Source organism: Varroa jacobsoni, unplaced genomic scaffold (assembly GCF_002532875.2).
Source record: "Varroa jacobsoni isolate VJ856 unplaced genomic scaffold, vjacob_1.0 scaffold_310, whole genome shotgun sequence".
NCBI classification, from domain to species: domain Eukaryota; kingdom Metazoa; phylum Arthropoda; class Arachnida; order Mesostigmata; family Varroidae; genus Varroa; species Varroa jacobsoni.
In genome coordinates this window covers 49,572-73,355 of record NW_019213212.1, presented here as the reverse complement: position 1 = coordinate 73,355, position 23,784 = coordinate 49,572, and the positions used below count along the sequence as shown (strand labels likewise).

The following is a 23,784-nucleotide window of genomic DNA, read 5'->3' as shown; positions in this document are numbered from 1 at the left end:
ATCATCTGTCACACTCAGTTGTTGGTAAGTTTAACCAGAAGTTAATCCAAGTCTCCTCCGGTTCTATTTTTTCTTCATAGGAAGGCGAGACAGCGTTGCATGCTGCAGCATCTCGAGGTCATACTGAATCGGTGCGCTGTCTACTAGAAGCTGGTGCGGAACTAGAGCTTCTAGACAAGCACGCATGTTCTGCGCTGCATCTTGCCCTGCGCAGGCATCATGTACCTGTGGCGCTTGTCCTTCTCCAGGCAGGATGCCCCAACGATGTCCTCGATAATGTGAGAAGTTAATAAGATGGTGTATGCTTGCAAACTGGTACAGCCGATTGTTTTGTCGGCAGAGCTTGCTGGTCATGTTGTAATCCATCAGATGGCACCAATTGAAATAACGAGAGATGGACTTATTAAAATCCTGAACAAAACCATCGGCGCAGTGGTGCAATATTAGAACAGTAGTTAAAGAGTAATAATGCAACATTATTGATTCAACGGACGAAGTCTGTGCGTTATGTACATCACTTTTAATAAGTTGTCGCTCTTGATCGTCCGTTATTATGTAGCACGGAGATGCTCCAATTCATGTAGCATGTCGGGATGGCCTACTCAGCCTTGTGGAATCTTTATGCGCCCTCGGGTGCAACATCGACGTGCCAAATAAGGTTCGTGATTTTATCAAGAAAACTATGTTACATGTGGCTTGTTTCTCATAAATAGTAGTCATGATCTCAGAAGAGAATGCCAACGTCTCTCACAACGGTCAGTGCGCTTTTTTGTGTGCGTAAGTGGTAATTTTTCGTTCAGCTCATTTTCACTAATATCTTTAGGTTTGTCATTAAACGGATTAGGTGAGCCCATAATAATAATAAAGCCTTTAGGGTGATAAAATAGATAATAAAACGCATCAATAATTTAAATTATAGGCGGGACTGTACCCAATTCATCTGGCAGCCAAAAATGGTTACGATGAAATCGTTCGTTGTCTCCTGCTAGCAGGCTGTCGTGTAGATGCAAAGAATCGCGATGGAGTTCCCGCTGAGATTATTGCGTTAGCACAGGGTCATACGCACATAGGTGAGGCCTTATTTTTGACGTGTCGTTGCATTGTTGCTATGACGTTTGCAGGTATAAACGTCACTTTCTGTCAGTTGTCTGCTACTACTACCACGTCGTTTTATCTCTTAGAAATAAATAATCTGGTTGCTTGTATACCAAAGAAGCTGAAAGGTTAGATATAAGCACATATGGTTTGAGCTATATATCGTGCATAGTTTACGACCCGCCGGAAACAACTGGCGAAATTGATAGACGAAAATCAATCAGCTAGTAAGTGCTATGATGCCCCGTTTGTCGAGTAACCTATGCAGTAGGCGATCTTGACCTTGAGGCGGACAAGACAAGCCCGTTTAATCATGCCTTGTTCATTGTTGGTTTGACTCTGTATAATGTGTAATTTAATTCAGTAACTTGCTTTCGTAGGGGAGCTACTAGCTCGTTTGAAGAACGACGCACTCAGGCAGGACTTTGTCGAACAGATAAAGATAAATGGCCAGCAGCTGGCTCGTATTAAAGTGAAACTTCTTGGACCAACTGGAGTTGGTAAAAGTGCACTCGTAGATTCTCTCAAATGTGGCTACTTCAGTAGCTGGTTCCGGACGAGGTCATCACCATCAGCTAAAGCAAATCCGACCAACCAACAGGTGCGCATGATATCCCACGTACTACACTGGCTCAAACGTACTCATGTTGGCCCATCTCTTTGATTGAACTTGGCTACTCTAAATAAATAAATAAGAAAGCTTCAAGCATGTCACAATTTTTATTCTAAGTTGGTGCATGTTCGTTGTTTGCTACAACAGATATCACATTCAGCCGTTCAGGGTACCGGCAGCGTTGGAAGTAGCATAAACAGCAAGTCAAAAAGCAGCCGTAAGCTTATTCGTTTTTGAAATACATAATTATATTACAGATAGTTGCATCGATTATACTCAGACCAAAGACGATAATGTATTGGGTTTAATGTAATATGCTTGTTCATAGGGTATGCCAATACCCCTATTCATTGTCGAAAATGTCCACATAGTGCTCATACCATTCCATGTAGATTACTGACTTACGTACGGTCGTATTGTTTCTTGCTTTTGTATCTTTAATAGTTATTTCCGGTGGAAACTCGTCTCGCGCGTCGACACCCGAAGATATGCTTTGTGAGGTATGCCTATTCAAAGCGTAATTGTAACATGTGCACACGGATGGGGAATGTATATGATATTTTGGTCAAAGCGATATCGGCTTGCCTAGTAAGCATAGGCATAAGGAGAGTAACCAACTAAGAATAAACTGATACATTCCACCCTATTGCGTTAAGCCTTCATCTATGGAATTGCTATACTGTACCTTGTTTCAGGTCGACTCGGAAAACAATTTAAAGAATGTAGGCCTATCTGCTGCGGTGGGCGCGGATTGGGCGGATTCTGCAGGTTCGCAGAGCCAGCAAAGGAAACTCGGTGGATCTGAGTTAGACGTGTTTGAAGGGACGGTCGGACCATCTCCGAGTTATACACGTGGTATTGAAATACATCAGGTAGGATGAATATAAACGCACTTCATTTGGCGACAAATTAGTGACATCTACGCGAACACTTGTGTCACACTGTTAAATTATAAGATCTTATATTACCGTAGCGATCCTTGAATTGAAGTGTCTACCACTTACCAGTTATTACCACTTGAATTATTGTCCATTTTCTCCAGAATTCTATTTAAGTCTAGATTATCTTCCATAATTTTGACGAGATAGTTCAGAACGTTTCTTTTGTGTGTGTTCGTTAGACCGCTATATCTGGGGTAGGTGATGTTAGCCTTTGGGACTTTTCCGGACAAGAAGGTTATCTCCTCACATATGACCATTTCGTGGGTAAGTAACGATCTGCTCGCACGAAGAACGATTCGCTCAAATATTGCTGATTGTTTTCATCTTTAACAAGAGCATACATTCGTTAATCGTGTGCTAAATTTGGAACACCACAGGGAACCCGTATAGTGTACACCTGTTGTGCACCCGTCTGACCGATCCTTTGGATGTGCAGATACGGCAGTTGAGTTTTTGGTTGATGTGGTTACAAGGACAGGCGCCGCCGGAAGAGCCTTTAGCAATGGGAGGTAATAAGAATTAATTTTCTAATAGCAAGCTGGGTAAGTGACAAAATGCGTCATCGGTTTAAAACAATGCCTGTGTTTGAGCCATCATCACTATCTTTCCCAAGGACAAAAAGCTTCGCTTTTTTACATTTGCAAACGTCTGTACCGTTCACAAGCATATGAGTGCTGTCCGCAGTAGTCTATTTGTAACGGTTAAAAGCGCATGACAGAGGTAGAGTCCTGCGCAATTCAGAGTTTAGATAGACACAATAGCTTTGTAAAAAATGATGGAGGATTTAACAGAAGGAAATTTTTACCGCATCCTGACACTTTTGCATACGAAGCTTTTCCTGAACGATGAAAAGCTTTTACAATTAATGTGAGTGTACATTTTTGTTTTACTCTTGAACCAGGTAAATCTAGTCGACCCCTCCAGGTAGCTTTGGTAGCAACTCATGCCGACCAGATCTCTTCACAAAAGGATGCCGAGAACCTCGCTCAACATGTGGCGGATCAGCTGCAGGCAAAATTTGGCCATGTATTTGACATTCACGAGCAGGTTAATCATTCTACGATTTCAGGGGATTCAAAAATTAATGAGTAATAAGTAGCATGAGTGTTCTTACTGGACACTTTAATAAATTAGCTGTTCTTATTTTAAATTCTGTCTAATATGTATCCATTCGAAGTTAAGAATCCAGATCGAGGAACTGTGGCTATATGTGTACTGTAAAAAATAAATATATTTCCAAATTATCGACTATTCACAGGTCTTTGTCCTTGACGCGCACTCAGTTTCTTCAGCAGGTCTAAAAAGCCTAAAAGGCTATCTGTTATCGATGAGAACATCAATACTTCAACAGCTACCCCGATCGACAGGTTAGTAACTAAATAAAGTTCCCTTTCCAAAATAATAAATAAATTGAAACGAAAGAAAACAGTCTGTTCGGCGGATATTGCGATTCACAGCATAAGCGTCGAAGGGTTGTATGCTTAAATAATGAATTACCGTGAAAGAGTAGGATCGTGGGTCGACGGAGGCACAAGGTCGTTTCTAGAATGAACTCGTCTATTTGATCTTTGATATAAACTTAATTTCTATATTACGATATAAAATTCTGCCTAGAGCTGCAGTCATTAGTCTGGCGATTACTATGGTAAATTGATTTATTTTATCTTATCTGCTGTGTATCCTCAATATGTTGCTTTCTCTTTATTTCAACTTAGGTCTTTTGGAAGTTATGTTGGGGCAACTGGCTAAATGGCGAAGTGCATCTCCATCGTTCCCTGTACTTACCTGGGATCAGTTTCGAGATATGGTAATATTCTAACAAAGCTAAGCAAATTGAAAAGTTTTTCTTGAGTTTATGTGAAAGTTAAAAAGCGTCCATCCTTCTACAAAATAGAGTATAATGGTTAGACGATCGCCTGTCAGTGTATACAATAGAAACCGTTTACCCCCGTTTACGTGTTAAAGTGATCAACAGCAGAAGGAACAGGGCCTGCTTTAAGAATTAATTCATCGGAATTTACCTAACTTTAATTTGAGTTGAAATGTTCTTTAGAATCGTATTGCCTACATGATAAAATCGGATGGTATTCGGGAGATCTGCTACAGCTTTTTATTGTATTGTTTGTAATGTAGGTGAGGCTACAGATTAATCCTCTGGTTGGCGAAGAACATTTGAAAGACCTCGTACTTCAATTGACATTAATAGGTGAAGTCGTATATAGTCCTTCGGATACCGAAACAGATATGGTCGTGCTAACTCCGCACTGGCTCGGATCAGAGGTTATAGGTAAGGCTGAGATTCAGCTACCAATTTTTCTCTTCAAGAATTAATGCGAACATCATAAATAAACTTTCTTTTTCCGAAATGCAAATGCGAACATATGTTTACTAAAGATAGGGATGTTTGTAGGCGATGTATTGGCCTATGACGAAATAGAACGTGCTCGTCCAACAGGCTGTTTCTCACCGGAAGCTTTCCAGCTACTTTGTCCTGAGGCCGATGCTGTTGATCTCCTCCAGGTATGTCAAAAGTTCGAAACAAAGTACCGAGTGTTATTGAAGAAGCAAATATTATTATGATTCTAAAGGACGTTTTAGTCTCATAATTTTTTAATGCCCACTTAAAATTTCACAGCAGCTGTATTCATCCGACAGTCTTGCTAACTTTGATGCAGCATCCAAAGCAGTATCATTCAAGCCAACCTAAGCAGTCATCTATAAGAGCGCTCCTGTATTCGATGCTAGGTCATCAGGGGGCTATCAAAGTAGGAACGGCGCCTGCTACATTCTTCGGCAAACGCAGCTCAAAATTATGTCGGGGGAAGGAAGAAAGGGGCGGCGCACTGCGGGGCCGGTTAGCATAGATGAACGTCTTTGGGATGAGACGAAGCTGTCAATGTTAGTGGATGCATTGACGCATCTCTAACTTCCGAGACTTCAGAAAGACTGCTAGTGAAATAGACAGCCGTCGTCCCTTTAGGGCTAACGTGGTAGATGTTAAATTAGGGGAATCGACAATTTCCCTTCAATTTCAACCAACATGCCCTGGAACTCACACCAGGAGAACACTGCGTCAAGCCCGTCTTATTTAGTGCAGCGCCAGATGAAAGAAGTGCTCGGAAAGAATCCGTTATGTGGCTACGTCAGGATTTAGAGCCTGATCAATGAAAGTTTTCATTGTAAGGTCGATCGTAAGGTTGCCATTTCTGCGAACACTACAGGTTTATTTCGCGAGAGGATAGGACTCTCAGATATGAAAAAAACAAGAAGTTGCCGAGGCCATGCAGTGAGCTCCAAATAAAGTTGTATGTTTTAATAGATGCGAACCCCTAGATATGTTACTGCTGATAGCTACTGCTTAAGTGAGTAAAAAAAAAGCCATTGGTTTTACGTTCTAGGTTAATTCAATCCACATGCATTTTATTATGCATACCGATTAACTATAAAATATATCTTGTTTTTATGGTATCGTTGTCATCCGTCTAGGTCCTTGAGAATCTCAAGCTGTGCACACAATACGACAACGCTGGAGAGGTTCGTTCGAAAACAAATAAGTACAGTTAAAAAAATATATATATACCCATATATATTCAATTTTGTGACGCCTTATAATAACTTTAAAGGTGGAGTATGAGTTTCCCTGCTACTTTCGAGGCAGTGGTGCAATTCCCATGGATGGATCGCTCGCTTCCGATACTTGCAATTCCGGAAGTGTATGGGATTTACATAGAGAACATATCGTGTCATCAATGGGAACGTATCGAACCATGCGCAGCGGGGCTAATGCTAACTTCACAGAGGCCAATAGCAGTAATAAAGAATTCCGAGTGCAACTTGGTGTACACATCGTACCCTTCGATGATTTCTCACGAATCCTGCCGACGTTATTTCCGCGGATACAAGTATGAACAGATACAGAACATTTTCTACTGAAAATTAACTAGCTATTAACTAATTTATTAATAACGATTACGAATTTTGTTAAGTTCCATTAAATATTAAACCTCTAAACATTGCACCTTTTGCTCATAGTCATAGTAAGTCCAATACTTATTGAGCAGGTCCATCTACGACGGATGGCCTTGATCAATGCAGGCAATGGTACGGAGCTACTTCAGTGGCGATACGGAAGCAGGTAACAACAATACGCACGCTATTCTAGCTTATATTACATAGCCGATACGTACGATAACACGTGGCGACGTATGACCGAACACAGCTATTGTATCAGCTAGAATAAAAAAAAACACGCTTACTGATTATTTTCCGCTGCATGTTTAAATGCAGATTTAAATGATAAAGTTACAGATCATATGTACGTTGAGGGTACTCGATTCTTTGTAGATACGTGAATGAAATGCTGGAAGGGGTCGTGTTACTTGAACGGAGCCGAGACGCGTTGGAAGTAAAAGTTCGGGGCCCTGCTGACACCCACACAAACTGGTACGGAAGTTGTTGCTGTTGTGCAATGTCATAATTGAAATTTGATTAATGTCTAATCTTATTGAGAACTCGTTATGACCAACTGACGAAACCGGTAACGCTTCTCGATATTTCAGTTTTATTTGGTTTATTTGGTAACTGGATATTTCAGTTTTTACTTCATGGAGGAGCTGTTGACTGTCATTGATGATGTTCTTTTGGAGGTGAGTCTATCTCGTTCAACACTCGCACCGTGATCTAAAATTTATTGCGTGTTTACGCGATTCAAAGCGCCTGTTCACGCTGAGCATGACTTTGGTATAGTGCTATTTTTGGTTGGTACTGAGAAAATTCGATCGTTTTAAATTTTTATTGAAAATCTTAAAACACATCAAATCAAATACAGGAGCTTATTTTTTTTTAATAAAACAATCAAAACACAATCGATCATTTTGCTCAGAATACCTTATCTTTTTTCTTCTTTTAACTCGTCAAGGTATGTCCGGGCATCGCATTTCAGCGAAATCTTTTATCAATTGAAGATCTAAAAAACGGAGTACTTCATGCTCATGCATACCCTGCGACGCAGGTTAGTGATCTTTCTTTGCTCTGCTCATTACCCATTAATGAACTCTAGAAATGAATTTAACAATAACATATAACAGGAAGTACACTTGAATTAGATATTGTTTCTATCTAAAGAGGACATCGTTTCCCACTTCAACGGTCGTACCCGCACCAGTTTAATTCCTCACGCAATATTTCTTTGCCAACTGTCATTGGTTAGGTCATGAGAGCTATGCTAACAGAAGGACTAAAAGCGACCGTGGAGCACCCTGACACAAAAAAAAAGGAGCTGATCACTGATCTCCTAGGTTGCGAAAGGGTCGGAACTGCATTTGTGCCAGGTAATCAATGACCTGAAATAAAGAGCCATTGCACAACAGGTTTCTTTGCTATAGCTTGATATTCATCAAAAGGTGAGCAATGTCTGCTTACTGATTCTTGTTTGCCTATCTAATGGACATTACTTTATTCATTGAAATGGTGTTAAATCTTCTATTCTGCTAAAGTTCTTTCTTTGGAATCACTGAAAAAGTCGTTTCCGACTCACGGTTTTACCGATTGACACTTATTGAAATAACTTGTTTCAAGGTCCATCGGTACACTCTTCGCAACTGTCTGTCTTGACACGGCAGAAGTTAGGAGCAGCACTGGATCCGCCAGAGAGGTTAGGACGAGACTGGTGCCTACTTGCTGTTCAGTTAGGATGTGCGGACATTTTGCCCAGGTAATTTAATTACCTGGACTGAGTTTCAGGTCCCATGATATGCTTCTCTCTTGTAGTCAAGGTCTACCATGTTCAAAAATAGGTTAGTGGATTATCGCTGCGGCTACACCTTCTTCGTGGGTGGAACTTAGGGAGACCCAATGAATGAATAATCTGTCACCTTAACGGGATGACTTTAGTGTCGTTGTTTGCTTCTGTATCATCACATAATACAATGATGCCCGGCGCTGTACGTAGTCATCATCACCTTTATTGTCTTACTAATATGGTTCGTTTGCTTGCATTTTTACATTTCTTTTATGGGTTGAATATAACAGAATAGATTGCACAGGATCAAAGGAAGATGAGCGCCCTTTTATGAAACAAACGTCCCCGCACGAACTTTCGGATCAGGGTAACAATCAATTTACTTTTTTCCTATATGACTTCAAACCAAATTTGATAGTTGAATTACTTAGATAGGTTACCTTCGGAGAGTGAGCAAGAGATAATGGTCGCCTCTGTGCTGGTTAATAGTCCTTTGATTTATACGTTGAAGCGCTTGCTTTTTACGCATTGTATAACTACCCAAGAATATTAACTTGTGCTGGTCTAGCTGTTTGAACGAAGCACAATATATCCTACACGACTTAGATATTTCTAGGCAAGTTTTCTACAAAAGGCTTATATATAACTATCTGATATTATTACAGATTTACGAGTTGGCAGTGCAAACAATTCACCGATTGCAAATGTGTTGCATCATTGGTCGCGGGTAAGAGAAGTCACTTATTGGCAATTGCAGTTGAAAGCCCAGAGGTCATTTTCGACAGGGCGACAACCAGTAGGAAGGGTACTTCATGGGCTACATCTTTGTACCCCTCGGTCACTATAAGAAACAGTTTTAGTTGAAGAACTCCTGCGTGATTATCATGTCAAAGACTGGTGTCGTCAAAGCGAACCTGCAGGATGACATAATGAAAATGAAAAAATCTTATACGCTGCTCGGAGTGCATAAGTTCCTTATGTATTAAGTACGATGCACAAAACTGTATAGACTTGTGCCGTGCGTTTTAAACGTTGCTGATTTAGCTGAAGTGCGCTATTTCAAAACGCAAAATTTCACTTCACGGAACTCGGAATCGTAACTCTATCTACAAGATAGTTAAATTAACTCGCATTGTTAACGGTAGCTATCTATGTGCATCTGCAGGTATCTCAGAGCAGTATTGGAGCACTTGCCACGGCTCTGCTTGAGCTGGGCCGTGAAGATGGCGCTGCCATTGTTTTGGGTACCTCCCCACTGTTGCAGATTGTCCCTCCGGCTACGGATGGGGCTCCCGGTCCACCAACAGCGTCGCTGGCTAACTCCAAACTAATACCCGAAAGCCATCCACAGAACAGTGGATTGGCTTTTAGCCAAGGGGGCCAATCGCCGCGTCGATCGCACCACGCTTCCGCTGCACTGTCAAGCGCGTCTAGCACAAACATGTCACGATGACTAAAAAGAAGCCAATTTTAACATTGTTTATTAACCAGCTAGCGTTCTAAGAAAAGGCCATATGAAAGCTCCCCATGTCCCGGACAATTCTTCAACAATTCTTATGGTTAGTACACTTATGATAACAATACCGCGTTCGGTGCTCGATGAGGAAGCTGAGGACTGTACTAATCAGGAACACGTGTATATATATATATATATATATTTAGTAGCAACGATTGAATCAGTACGTTGGCAAAACTCGGACGGAAAACGGCAGTCAAGATAGTAGGACCAGATAAGACGTTTGGGCACAGACTACGTCATTGAAGTATTTTCAATAATTTATAACAATCGTGGCTTTATTGGACATTTAATGGCGCGAACTAACTTTCCACGTTGCGAGGACGACGCCGTCGCCGTCGCCGCCGACGATGACTACTATAACGACTGATTCCAGGATTTCGAGAATTATATTATATTCCAGAATCCGAGAATCAGCTGAAATGGCTGCCAGTGAGGCGGAACATTCAAACACATTGTGCTCGCTATTCGGCCTAAAGTTGGACGGACGGTTATTATATTTTTCTATTTGCTTTTATTTGTGACAGTTTAACGATATATGGTTTTCTAAACAAATATGTATTATCCAATGGTGTTATATATCTATAATAATAACAACCCGAAAACGTTTACGTCGAAGAGTATTTAATCAAATATTGCGTTATGCGTAAATCCAAGCCGAGTTTCTCTAAACTCAGAACTCGTCTCGCAAATTTGTGGCCAAAAATAAAAACGGTCCACCTGTCTAAACAATCATCTTAACCTACTGCGAGATAAGCAAACCTTTATAAAATCCTAACAGTCAGTATTTTCAAGGATGAGATGAACTTTGTTACAGTCGTTACGTTAGTAGCAGACAAAGTTTATTTATTTAGCCTATTGCCAATACTGATTATTTCTAATTTATGTGAAAGAAGTGAAAATATTTGAAGCTTTGTTGTACTTATTTGTATGCCGTCGGTGTGTACACGTTGGTGATATATATATATATATATATATATATATATATAAGGAAGATCTATTGAATCTCTGTTGTTTCCTTACTTCTATGGACAGCGTACCAACATTTGTGCATTATACACTCACAAAATTTCTATTCCGTGGACAACCTCACGTTTTCGTCGTTTGTTTACTACTGCCCCGTGAATCCTAAGTATCGTACGAATGTATGTCAGTGGGATCTAAAGTGAACTACATAAATACGTTGTTTACGATTTGGGACGGCATTTTGTGTGTTTCGTAATGTAGCGAAGAACAAAAATTACCGTTGCTTACTTAATGCCGCACAGAAAAGGCGTGCCGGAGTTACGCAGTACGTGCCATTGTATATTAGACAGATAGATTCTTAGTCTCCATAGAGGCCATAGTGAAACTAGAAGACGAACATACAATAGGTAATTAAGATCGAAATTTGTTTGTATCTACAAATAAAAAAAGGGTCAGTGAAAAAGATGCCGGTGAATCCAGATTGTGTGCAATCATCGACTGGGAGAGCTCTTGTAACAAATGTCATTTTTTAAAGGAACATTCAAACAAATACATTGTGTTGTCCTTTCATATAGCATGCCTCAACACGTTTTAACTAGCATAATATTTTTACCATAAAATTGTATTTTATTAAAATTTCGACTTGGTCATTTAGGTGGTGGTTTCTCCATTACTCCTAAGATTGTCCTGAGAGACGTAGGAACAGATAATATTTGTGACGCATGAGCTAACGAAGGCCCTAACGACTATCAACCACTGAATGCTATACGTACAGATAATTATGTTCTCTTGCGAATATAAATAAGTATTTCTGATTATAGTTCAGATCTATACTTTGCATAGAGAAAGTATATTTGAAAGTGGTGTAAACAATGCCACTTACGTTATGTTATACGTTAATATTGGCATTTGAAGCATAAGTTCATGAAATTCTACAGAGGTGACAGGTTTTCCCGAGTTTATGGAATATATATCTCTCTTACCCAGATGTCCTGTAGCACTCTTTTCCGTCAAGTACTTTGCCTTCGTAAAACGCATCTAAAATGGGTAATATTGTATTGACGTGTAAAATACAGCTTTGATCGAGACAAGTACAAATGTATCTCATAAAATGTTGATATTCATGCAGCTTAAGACCTGCACGAAATTTTTATAGGTCATAAAAGACAAACCCATAATAAATCGAATGTTGTAGAGTATCAGCTCCTTCTGAGCTGGTATTTCAGAGAAGGACACAAGCCCAGTTGAACTGTGTCGAGATCCTTGCCTCCTACTCGCTAACAATCTTTGGCACCCAAAAGCTCACACGAAAAATTGCACTGGAGGTGGTAGCATAACAGAAAAGAAAGCAAAACTTAGTCCCGTCATTAACCGCATTGAGGTCTTTAACTCACTCTAGCTGAAAGATTCAGGTACAATGTGCAATTTTTTTGGCATAGAGTCGAATAATAAGAGGATGTACAAAATAATATATTACCAGAAGTTTACTTACACATTGTAGCTAAATCTTAGGCGATGCAGTAATGAAAAATGTTCGTAAACTCTAGTTTAGCAGCGCAATGTCTGACGGCGAGTCTAAAGGACCAAAAAAAAAAATGGTTTCGTCAAAAGGAATAGGTGAGCCACCCCTTTCAGTTCTTTAGAAACAGCTAGCGTGATGGCCTCTGCATAACACTAACGCTCAGCGTGTGTGGTAATTTTTGGGCCATATGATTAACTAGATGACATTACAAGAATAGTTTTTACCATATAAATGTGTAGGAATGATCCCTATCCTTTTAAAGCTCTGACTGTAGTTGTCAGGAAGGGACAAAGAGAGCATCAATCCGATCCTGTCGAAAGTTGTACTTGCGGAAGCAGCGCACGACGATGACTAACTGAATAGTTTCCTTCTTTTGAAAAAACAACTCCCTTAGATAATAAAGCTTTTTCACTTTCTCTACCAATGACGAGTCTCTTGCTGGTTTTCCTGCTCAACTTTTTGTGTGTTATGATGGGTCATCTTCCCAGGGGCGGCGACCCACGGGCCACACTCATGGCCTGATCAGCGACTCCACCCAGCCCGTTTACCGAGGGCACAACAAACGCAGACGAGAAGTCCATGTATATGTAGCGAGCATATTCGCTTAGTCCGAGCCACCCCACCGGGAGGTTGGGAGGGTCACTGAGGTGGGGATCTCGCTGTCGGCTACGATCAATATAATTGCACGCTAGCGAAAAATACTAGCGGTAGTAGCTATCGCCAAAAGGCTCTCTGCTTTCCTATAGAGGAAGTCGTCTCTCAGTCGCGATGATTCATACCGTTGATTTTGTTTCTTTAGTTTGCGGCTAAATTAAATTTGTGAGACCATTGACGATAATACCTTGTAGCAGATGGATTTGAAAGATCATTTTCAATCTTTCACTGAAGCTTCAGAGTGAATCGGTGAAATCGTTTATGAAAGAAAATTTATAAGTACGATTGAAGTAAATTATTTTCGCTCTTATTATTAGATGGAAACATTTCAGAATGGAGATTTTTAAAAGCGCGATCGAGGATTCTTAATTTTAATAAGAGTTCAAAAACGATCATCACATAAAACCTGTTCGTTTTTTACATGAAAACATCAATATTATTAAATCAGGTAATTCAATTAAGTTCAAGTCAAGTTAAGGATAATGCAACATATCATGCTGTTGTCTCTTCTTTTAATTTTATATTTTCCTTGAAAGGTAACTAGTACTTAGCAAAAAAAGTGAATCTGATGTGCCAAAGTCATGCATGGTTGTCGTTCTGCAGTAGGACACTTGATTCTCGACTTTACATTTAACTCTGACTTGATTAGTTATGTTTCAAGTTATATCACTAGACTGGTCGTAATGAGGTGTCATCTTTAAGTTCTGCATATCCAAAACAAATAGGGAAAATCGTTCCTTTTTGGGTAACCTAACTTTGTTGACCTGCGATTACAGTATTTTGGCTCATTATTATAATAGAACGTAGTCAGAGCCACATATATACAAGTATTAAGCAATCTTACGAGCATTTCTTTTGTATTTAGGCTCGAAACAAAGCTCTAGATAATTTGAATTATTAGAACGAATTACGTCTTTTTTTGACCTCGAAAAACCTATAGATTTCCGAATTTCGCATGCGAGTAAATAAAATAGATTTTTTTCAAAATCCAAAAATTCAAGTTGTTTGATAATTTATATAGACAAATTGGGTTGCCAATTGGAAAGAATGCCTGAATAATCTGTCCGGATTTATAGTAAGTTGTCGAAATAGACATAATCCTTGCAGACAGAACTTTTTTTTGTCAAGGCTATTATTTATAAGTGTCGATTCTAAAATTTTATCCATCTAATGATAGGAATCGGAATAATACTTACGCTAGTCGAACATTCCTACAGTTAACTGATGTTAAGGACAGAACTCCTCAAGGCTGGTGAGTTTAGTGGCTTAACGGTTTTACTGTTGCCGCAGCAAATATCTATTGTACTATGGCCCGGACAGCACATGCGTACGGATAACTTCGTACTTACAATAATTTCGTCCGCTTAACTTGTAACCATTTCAGCTTTTCGGTGGAACTATCTGGGCGTCTACGCACTTAAGCAGTTCAAAAAACAGTTAAACGAAGTTTCTCGTTGTTATAATGATTCGCCATATCGTAAATTTGGTCTTCGATTACAACGTTCATTAAACGTCCACGAAACGACCAATGTACGTATAGAAAATAATTTTTGCTGGAATGCAATCAAATACTGTCTAAATACCGTCGTGACCTGGTTGATTATGGGACACATTAGTGGGGCTGGGCAGTTGGGAATGGTTAGGCTAATTAAGGTCGTCCCCATTATAGCTTAGTGAGTAACGTACTTGCGTGCTAAACTTAGGTTCGAACCCGGGTATATACATATTTCGTTCCGTGCTCGGAGCCAGCCGTATGATGGAGTGCCTAATAACGATACCGGACATAAGACTGGAAATATAAGAGCCACTTAAACGGAGCGCGTCAAGCGAGGTGACGGTTGTTCTGGCCGGTAAAACATAAACGATTTGAGCAGTAAGGTTGATTTACTGGGATTGGTGCAATTAAATTTTTTAAGGCTTTTTGGCAACGTTTTCTATAGAAGCCCTTTGGATTCTATCCTATAGAGTGAGAACTCTATTTGGATGTGGGCAAATAAAAACGTTTTCGATAGAAGCCCTTTGGATTCTATCCTATAAAGTGAGCACTCTATTTGGATGTGGGCAAATAAAAACGTTTTCGATAGAAGCCCTTTGAATTCTACTGTATAGAGTGAGAACTCTATTTTCAGAGAGTTTTTGTTCGTGTCTACATGACGTCTCTGAGACTACGCCAATTTAAACTCAAAAGTGTTTGTTTGAAAAGTAGATTGGGTCGTACGTAGAAATGGAAGTAACCCAATTTTAACATGTACAGTTTTTCCTTTGAGTTAATCAGCTGCGAACGGGTTAAACGACTGCAGCTTCGGTCACTGAATCTCGATTAATATTTGGCGATAACGAGACAATAACTGTTCCATCATTGAATAAAATGAACACAGTTATCGATGGTTTCAAAAGAAGGTGCAAAACAAGTATGCGAATCCTTATTACGAAGATTCTCTGTTTTTATAAACCTAACGTGTACGCGGTTCATTCTTGACTATTACAATGAGCACCAACGCAACAATTGAATCTTTTACGGACGTGCAACTCGTAATACGGAATCTTTTTAATTCTGTTTGATCATCTTTCTCTAAATTTACCTAGGCTGCACCTAGTTTGACCTATCTCAAAGTTTATTAATTGCTTATCGTCGTCATTGTAAAAAGTGACGCGTAACGAAGTATAGGAATCTGCGAATTAATAGTATAAAAAATAATTAATAGTAGAAATTAATAATAATTAATGCGATAATTGTTTGATGGATAAACAACCCAATGAATGAGGCATTGGAAGCCTGATTTTACCGCCTTGCTGACAGGCATAAGTCAGTGTTATGAATCAGCCACGATTAATTGCATTTGGATCCACAAGCTGCTTCACCTAAATAACAGTTAACTGTACAAATCAGCTTTTAGTGTACTAAATCGATTAAAAGTTGACCTTAAAAATTATACGGGGCGCATAATACTACGTAGGTACCTCTATGGTAGATGTTGCTCTGTGCGCTGTAGTGTAGCGTTCTGCTTCCTTCTAAATTATATTTAACTATGTCTCACACAAATGTCGCCACAGTCGCTAGTTCATCTTTTTAACCTAATTTTCAATGTTGGCGCCAGCTCCTGGGCCGCTCATCTCGCCCTTGCCCTCGTTTGTCCTCTCTCAGCTGCATCTAACGGCCACCTCGGGCCGTTGCAGTTCTTTCATATCCACTGGCTGGGCAAGGGAATAGGCGATCATTGGATCCGCTGTCGTCTGTGCTCGCCACCTGAAAAAGAAGCTCGCAACGGCTGCTGCTCCACGAGCACGCGACCCGACCAGGCACATACAGCACCGAACGGACACAGGCCAGGGTGAGGCCATCCACCTGCTCCAAGAGTGGCCACCTTTAGCCGGCTTTTAGCAAGGGCTCCTCCTTCCAATTTAAGCCAGACGAAGCTGATAAAGATCTGTCAAAATCAGCTGATTTCGTTAGAAAGGGAGGGTGGTTAAACATCCAAATATTCAGTGAAACCTAATTCCAAAGTGCTCATCTCCAGAAGTCAACGCACGCTGTTGCTGCCTCGAATCCACGATTGAAAAAATAGCTGTTCTTTCAAGCTTCTGTTCGCTGTTGTTCTGTAACTGTGTAATGTGTGTGCGCATACTTAAACCCCAGACTTCGTTATCGAAACTACAAAGTCGAAGTAAGAAGCTGTCCGTTGTTACTGCTGGCGTTATGTAACAGGCTACATATGCTTGAAAAAAGGAACGTTAAAGGCGAGACGCACTCGCCCAGAGACAAGAATAGCTAACCCGCCCAGTACAATAGCAAGCTCATTTCGAAGATTTGTTACTCTTCTGAGCTGTTTATGTCACAACACGAGTGAGTACTATCTGTGTTAGCGACAAGTACCTTGATAGCAAGAGCACCCGAGTGAAGCTGAAGGGCCGGTACAGTGAAGCTCTGCAGTCCGCAACCTGCCCTCGACTAAGCGACCACCTTCATCACCTATTAGGCAGAGCAAAATTGAATTAAGGCTGTCGGATATCCGCGTCAGTAACTATAGGTGCAAAAAACAGATACGAACTTTCAGCAAGAGTTCAGCTGTCACTTTTCCTAGGGCCAATGCTGTTGGCGCCACCAGCCGTTGCGTCAATTGTGCATGTGCATTTGTGACTGCCACATGCGGTGTGCCGTTGCACTGTACAGATCGAATGATAAGCTAGCTACAAAATAGCTAGTTGCCGTTCGTGGTGCATCAACGAAGAGATCACGGCCCCATCATCGGTCGACACCATCAGCATATTATAAACAAAAGCATTCACAACGACTTCGAGAAAGCACACGATCAACAGTCAGCAGTCGTCGCCGTTGCCTTTTCTGTGGTCTCTCTTAATCGTGGCTTACTAGCGGTGGTTGAATCGTTAGAAACGCGGGCGTTTGATCGTTCTTGTATGACTGTTTCGCTAGTCGTAGCGTAGTGATAGCGCGGTGCGGTAACGGCGAATTTTGTAAGTTCCCAAAGAGCCGGTGGGTGTACGCGAATACGATCCACGTTCGACGCTGTGCTAGATAAATTTTATTTATGGCGTAAACTTCAAGTGTAAAAGTAGTGAACTAATGATCTGAAGGGAAATCGCCTGTTACGCCTGCTGTTCGTAAACCTTGTGGCTTGTTCTGTGTATCGTCAAGAGTGATAATCACATAGACAATGGAGACCGTCATTCGAGAGAAGTTATTGGCGTTCAGTCAGTGGTTCTGGAATGAAGATGTCTGGCTACCCCCTGGCACCACTTGGGCACATATAAAGGACACGTCAAAAGTGAACTACGCCCAAATTGAACAGCTGTACCACGCATTCTATGTCGCATTAATCCTGTTTATAATTCGGATTGTCGTTGAGAAGTAAGTACTAAGCACGACATACTTAGAAGACACTAAATAATACGCTTAGTCAGTCCCGCCACACATTTAAGCGGTCGCATAATGCCATATTGGACTAATAGCTTTGTCTCTGATACCTAGAGCGCAGCAAATCGACTCCAAAGTCCTTACTACAATAGACACAGTTATACAACGATATATATAAAGATATATTTATACCGTCGTTTCACTATGCACTGAAGCCACATTTGTTCGTTATCTTTCTCTGTGGTCTTTGAACAATTTATTCGGTAAGAATACTTCAATTTGTCCGATGACCTATACGATTAGAATCATTTAGCAAAATGAATAATCCTTCCAGAACGAAAGTGGAAACGGCCTTAGACAGTCGAACTTTGCACGCTGATTGTGAGTATTTGTCAGCACGGGGGAAGTGGGGGATACGTTTTGATCGCCTTTACTGCTACTACGAGTGTACAGGGCTTCGTGTCTGGTTCGGTTGCAGTGCAGCTGTTGGTGTGACCACTTTATTCTTGATGATCGAGTTCGGTATTGAGTATTTAGTAAGATATGGTGATATAATCGGGAATGTTCGTGGCTGGCTCACTTGATCAACAGTGTCAAGCTGCTGTCAGCTTCTAGCAATAATAATAATGATGATAGTCAGCGTCAATACCATCACTAATGCAACTACAGATGCACTGATTATTACGCTATTCTTCATTTCTATATAAATTCCAGTTAGTGCTAACCCGCAGCGTCTGACAGATTGCTACTGCTGTAGAGCCTCTCGTATAGAACGAAATAAGAAATTCAATAAGTAATATTACGGTTTGTGCTAGCTGCAGCATTCAGCGATTCCTCTAGTACAGGTGTTTATCTACTGATGTGCCGCAAAGATACGGTCATTCGCAACTCAAATCCCGCTGCCTCTACCGTTCAACGTTGAGCCCGTTTTCACACTGAGATAGATGGTCACGGTTCAGCAAGTATCGCAACGTTGCTTTTCGAACGAAGTAGAAAGAGGACGAAACGGAGGACGGCATGATGAGGAATGAAGAAGACTTAGACCTCTAAGTGAAGTACATTCATATGCAGTTTTGAACAGATCGGGCTAATCCTTTGTTGTTTTTCTATTTGTCGCAGAGTTATCATCGTCGGACCTCGTTATTTCATTTGATTATCATCTTCAACAGTTTGGTACTCTTTTCGTGATGGCTGTCGTTGTACACATCTAACTGACTTTTCCGTCCGTCGACTTGTCCAGAGAATCCCATGCGTCGCTACGCGTATTGCTTTGTATCCACCTGTCTGTTGGTTGTTCCGCCTAGGCTGTGTATCACTGTGATTCAGTGACATTTTGCATCGGGCGCCGTAGCCGCAGCGATCGTTGAAACTCCTCATCATCAACTTGTGGGTCGACCGACACTTACGGACGCAGCGGCGGCGACGCAGCGGCGGCGACGCAGCGGCGGCGACGCAGACGCCAGCACCAACCGGCAAAGCCACTCAATAGGAATCCTTTGTTTAATTATAGTTGTCCCGTTGCTGCTTAGAGTTGGTACTTGCTCTTTTGTAACGTGATACTGCCGTTATTGGCCCTGACGTTGCTGTCCAGTCGCGATCGCGTGCCGGACTAGACTTATCCTTCCAGTTACCTAGGGTCGGCCTGCTTCGCTCGTACTACCCTCTAGTTAAACTGTCATATAGTTTTAATTGTGCAAATTAAATTTGCTAGTAACTCGTCGTCGTTGAAGGATTAACAAATATTGAATAGGCCATAATTGTCATTGTAAAGGTGATTTGATGTAATAGGTGTAACAATAAGTTCTATGATGCACACTACTGCTGCTGCTGCTGGGGCCGTCCACCTATAATATCTATATGCGTAACGGCTATAGAGCCTTACATGAATGGTCTCTAATGCTGATGGTGTTAGTGATAATAATGATAGAGGAATACAAAGTTCTACTTGAATAGTCGAGGATAAGCTGCCGCTTAGAAATGGAGAAAGAATTGAAACGTCTGGCTCTTTTGGGAAGTTGTTTGTAGCTCCTGAACGAAATAGATATATTGAAAAGCGAGCCTTCAAACAGGTCTCTTTCAAATTATCCGCACACACAACGTTTTTCAGGTATTGGCATTCTTAAGCGGAGTGTAACATAAAAAGAAAGGACAATTCGTGCCTTCCATTCTCACGATGAATCAAACGTAAGCAGCTGCCCTGCAGTTATTTAGTAGGGGCAAACAACATTGTTTGAATAACCAAGATTATAGAAGTGATATTAATTCCTAGATATTATTATCTCGTTCATCTATTCAAACAGGAATCAAATTGTTAAGCCAGTGCTACTACATAGTGCTTGCTTGTTCCGCGAATTACAGACTAGCCAGCTATGAAAGTGCCGTCGCGGACGGATAAATGACTCAACCTAGGTTTAGTCACTCTCGCCATACATCCCCATTATTTAATAATTTCTTCGCAGGGACTACTACCACTGACCTTTAAGGTCCCCTTTTTCTTCTTTTACCTTAGTGTAACATATTTAATTTTTTCATTACCGCCCGTTGAGTCGGTGTCGCTGCGTGCTATTCTGCCTCTTCTATGGCTGTCACACTCAGACACATCGTATGTGTGATTCGTAGAAACACGAGGAAAAACACGTAGGTCTCACAATGACGATGTATTAGTACAACCCGAACTTTACTTGCAATGGGTCGAGAGAAGATATACGTGTGAATTAATAATTACCGTAGCGTCAGCCATGGGATATGATTATTAGAAACTTTCGATATAAAACATAGATGCTAACGTGTGTTGTTTAAGTGGCGCCTCGTGTAGAATAAAAAGTTGAATTAATTGCACCCTTATTGTTAAAACGGGTAGTTTCATTCATAGCGAAATCTCAATAACAAAGGCAGGGAAATTCGGAACAGGTGACCAATGGCGTTTTGGCTATTAGACGCCATTGGGAAAAATTCAGTTGGTAATGGCGAACGGTTTTGTTGTCGCCAACGGTTGGCTTTTGATTAACGAAAATTCAACGTAAAACAACGTAACAGTCCGGTCTAATTGATCAACGGCGGTGTTTGCGTTGTACTACTCTATTTTCATAGCTGGTGCTGATCGCCGAATGCAGCGGCATGCGCAACATACTTCATAGAATACGTTTGACGGCCCTTGTAATCACTCAATATCAAGTGGTCGTTTCACAGACGTTTGAAGCGATCGTAGTGCTGGCTGTTGTTTTGTTTGTGGATTGCTGGTATCGCACAAGGTGACGAGAGGCTTCCTTACTCCAAATGTGGTTCGATACAATTCTAGCGTAAGAAACTCTACGAAGGAAATGAGGTCATATCGTCATGTTACTTCGGTAAAAGGTGGCCTGACCGCTCCAAGCATGATTCATTTTAAAAAAAAAATTACTATGAGCGGTAACTACAATTATAAACAGTAAAAGCAACATTGGGTCGTTACAGGCAGCCTCATACATAGCTGTACATAATCTGCATGTACAGATTAATCGATGTACGTTATTTAAATGGCACATTCCATTGTTTTGCGTCCATTGTATTGAGCGAGCGGGTCTACAATCGGAGAACATTGAAAAATACGACTAGAACAAATAGGCTATAACAGTTTAGGGCAGCTAAGGGGAATTCGCATGATGGATTTGTGCTTCCATGTGCACGTATGCGAGCGTTTATAACATTTAGTGCCAGCATTAATAATACAACTGTTACCTCCATTATATTGTATAACGCAAACGTGCACCACGGCACTTCTTGGATCATCGCCATATGTAGGCGGCTCGTATAATCATCAGGAGGCGAAAAGAAAGCACGAGATTTTGCAGAGATCATACATGACGGCTTTCAATGCAAGGCCGGGCATACATGTGCTAATACCAGAGACGTAAGTTAGCTCGGGTTGACTGGTAGCTTATACGAGAAAATGAGCAAATAAAAATTCGTTTAACTTTAACATGAAAGATATAGCATTTATGCATTGTCAAACGATGCCCAGGCAGTGCCTCGAAGGGCGAGAGATGCTTTTATCGAATACTCAACACCTATCCAGCTTGTCATATTGTCGAATAGGTGTGCGTTTGCTGCGCTAAAATAATAGCGAAGTACGATTGTTTGCCATAGATCAAACATGGTGGTCATTGAGCAGGAAAGTAGCAAAGGCGGACGGACACAATGAGCATATACGATAAGCGAACTTTACGTATAATTAGTGTATGAAATTAAAAAGAGCAAAGTCTTTTAAATAAAAGTACGAGGCTCGCTCTTCGTTTGGGATACGTATGCCAGTATTATATTTTCGAGGAGCGTGCCAGCGCAAGCTATTACTCATATAGTGAATCATTTACACGGGTTCAAAGGGTGGAAATATAATAAGCCCGGTGTACATTTGATATATGTATATATGTATCATTCATATATATATATATATATATATATATATGAATGATACATTTGATAAGAAATTGTCTTCTCTTTATCAGTTATGAATTATGCCTGTTACGTTTATTACGCCAGATGGGTGCACTCAGTCTATTGTTCGATAATCTCGCTAAAGTCACCTATTACACCTAGGTAGATCATCTTGACGTTTAAATCTCTTTTCTACACTTCGTAACTACATGTAAAACACGATTCAACTTTACTATCCTAATTCCATTGAACTTCTGAGCATTAATTTGAGCTCTATTTGTCCCATACTTAATCTTTGTGCAGCCCTCTAAAAAGATAGACGTTTTACTGGTATCTGCATTTGGGTGGGTGGAAGCAATAGAATACAGCTCAACCTAAAGTTCTTGTTTCTCTAACAACAGAATAGTGCCAAAAGTTGCTAAGGAGGAAAGTTTTTCACTAATGGCAAGTGTTATGCTATTAGAAAGAACTAACTGACATGGTTGTAAATTCTATGAACAAAGAACTTGGCTCGTGCGGTGCCCTTGACAACACGGCCGCGTCAATCGTTATCTTAAAAAATAACTTTGTTCATTTACATACAATGTGTAATGTTGATGTGTGTAACGTTGAAATCCCGCTACGTTCGTTAACGAACGTAGCGGGATTCGTCATATGCAACATAAATGTGAATCAATACAAACGTTTTTGCTCTGTGCAAACAGCTATTATGTAGTAATGATGCGTAGAAGAAATAGTCAGTTGGTAATTCTTAGGGACTAAGCGGACAGTTGGCATAATTTCGATGAAGCGTTGTAATCCTCGTTGTAACATGTTTGACGGATGTACACTTTCACCATTCACGATTTATATGGGTGAAGGGTCACCGTAAAAACGGAGCCGTTAACAATTTATTCGAAGAGAGATAAGCAAAATGTACTGGCAGATTTGGATTTTCGGTACCACTCCACGTATATAGCTTGCGCAAACGTGGGTTGTCGTTATTGTTGTTCGACCCTAAGATAAAAATTGTCACTTGAAAAACGACGACAGTACTACATCAATTGTGGTAATTTGTTTATGTAAATTCGCTTGTAAACGTATAACACTTACGTTCAAATGAGCAGTAAGCGAAATCAATTTCCAATATCTTTCATCAGACAGCAAAATTCATCATAAAAGTGACCTTCTTCCAAAAACTTTGCGATGGACGACGACAGACGGCATAAAAAGGTCAACGCGAACAAAAAGTATGTTTATTTATTATCTTTACTTAACAGAATTGTTTATACTGAAACGAATATCGTCTACAACATTGAAATGCACTATTGACACTCGTAAGGAACGCATATAATTTAGGTTAAAAGTATCGTACGAGTACAACAAAAATGAAAACAAAAAAAATAAACAGGAAATGTCTCCAATATGCTGCTACATAGTTGTCGTCTGCAATAGATGTAATATACAAATGC

At 40.5% G+C, this 23,784-nt stretch overlaps 2 protein-coding genes across 9 annotated transcripts in view; both read left to right on the top strand.

The window, feature by feature from the left end:
• Positions 1 to 11,421, top strand: part of LOC111259238 (death-associated protein kinase dapk-1) — a 62,434-nt gene extending 51,013 nt beyond the window's left edge. For all 8 annotated transcript variants that reach the window (XM_022831082.2, XM_086967810.1, XM_022831081.2 and 5 more), the window contains 25 exons: positions 81 to 278; positions 560 to 658; positions 920 to 1,070; positions 1,476 to 1,696; positions 1,856 to 1,925; positions 2,153 to 2,208; positions 2,404 to 2,580; positions 2,829 to 2,913; positions 3,027 to 3,158; positions 3,551 to 3,696; positions 3,908 to 4,016; positions 4,365 to 4,456; positions 4,783 to 4,936; positions 5,060 to 5,169; positions 6,136 to 6,183; positions 6,273 to 6,551; positions 6,711 to 6,784; positions 6,994 to 7,092; positions 7,244 to 7,295; positions 7,568 to 7,660; positions 7,859 to 7,979; positions 8,227 to 8,362; positions 8,680 to 8,756; positions 9,055 to 9,116; positions 9,555 to 11,421. In XM_022831082.2, coding sequence (XP_022686817.1) covers positions 81 to 278; positions 560 to 658; positions 920 to 1,070; positions 1,476 to 1,696; positions 1,856 to 1,925; positions 2,153 to 2,208; positions 2,404 to 2,580; positions 2,829 to 2,913; positions 3,027 to 3,158; positions 3,551 to 3,696; positions 3,908 to 4,016; positions 4,365 to 4,456; positions 4,783 to 4,936; positions 5,060 to 5,169; positions 6,136 to 6,183; positions 6,273 to 6,551; positions 6,711 to 6,784; positions 6,994 to 7,092; positions 7,244 to 7,295; positions 7,568 to 7,660; positions 7,859 to 7,979; positions 8,227 to 8,362; positions 8,680 to 8,756; positions 9,055 to 9,116; positions 9,555 to 9,842 — 3,129 coding nt within the window. In that variant the 3' untranslated portion in view covers positions 9,843 to 11,421. The remainder of the gene's footprint in view (positions 1 to 80; positions 279 to 559; positions 659 to 919; positions 1,071 to 1,475; positions 1,697 to 1,855; positions 1,926 to 2,152; positions 2,209 to 2,403; positions 2,581 to 2,828; positions 2,914 to 3,026; positions 3,159 to 3,550; positions 3,697 to 3,907; positions 4,017 to 4,364; positions 4,457 to 4,782; positions 4,937 to 5,059; positions 5,170 to 6,135; positions 6,184 to 6,272; positions 6,552 to 6,710; positions 6,785 to 6,993; positions 7,093 to 7,243; positions 7,296 to 7,567; positions 7,661 to 7,858; positions 7,980 to 8,226; positions 8,363 to 8,679; positions 8,757 to 9,054; positions 9,117 to 9,554) is intronic.
• Positions 11,422 to 16,229: 4,808 nt separating this feature from the next.
• Positions 16,230 to 23,784, top strand: part of schlank (ceramide synthase schlank) — a 26,738-nt gene continuing 19,183 nt past the window's right edge. Inside the window, exon 1 of the mRNA XM_022831077.2 lies at positions 16,230 to 17,914. Within this exon, the coding sequence (XP_022686812.1) occupies positions 17,721 to 17,914 (194 nt within the window). The 5' untranslated portion in view covers positions 16,230 to 17,720. The remainder of the gene's footprint in view (positions 17,915 to 23,784) is intronic.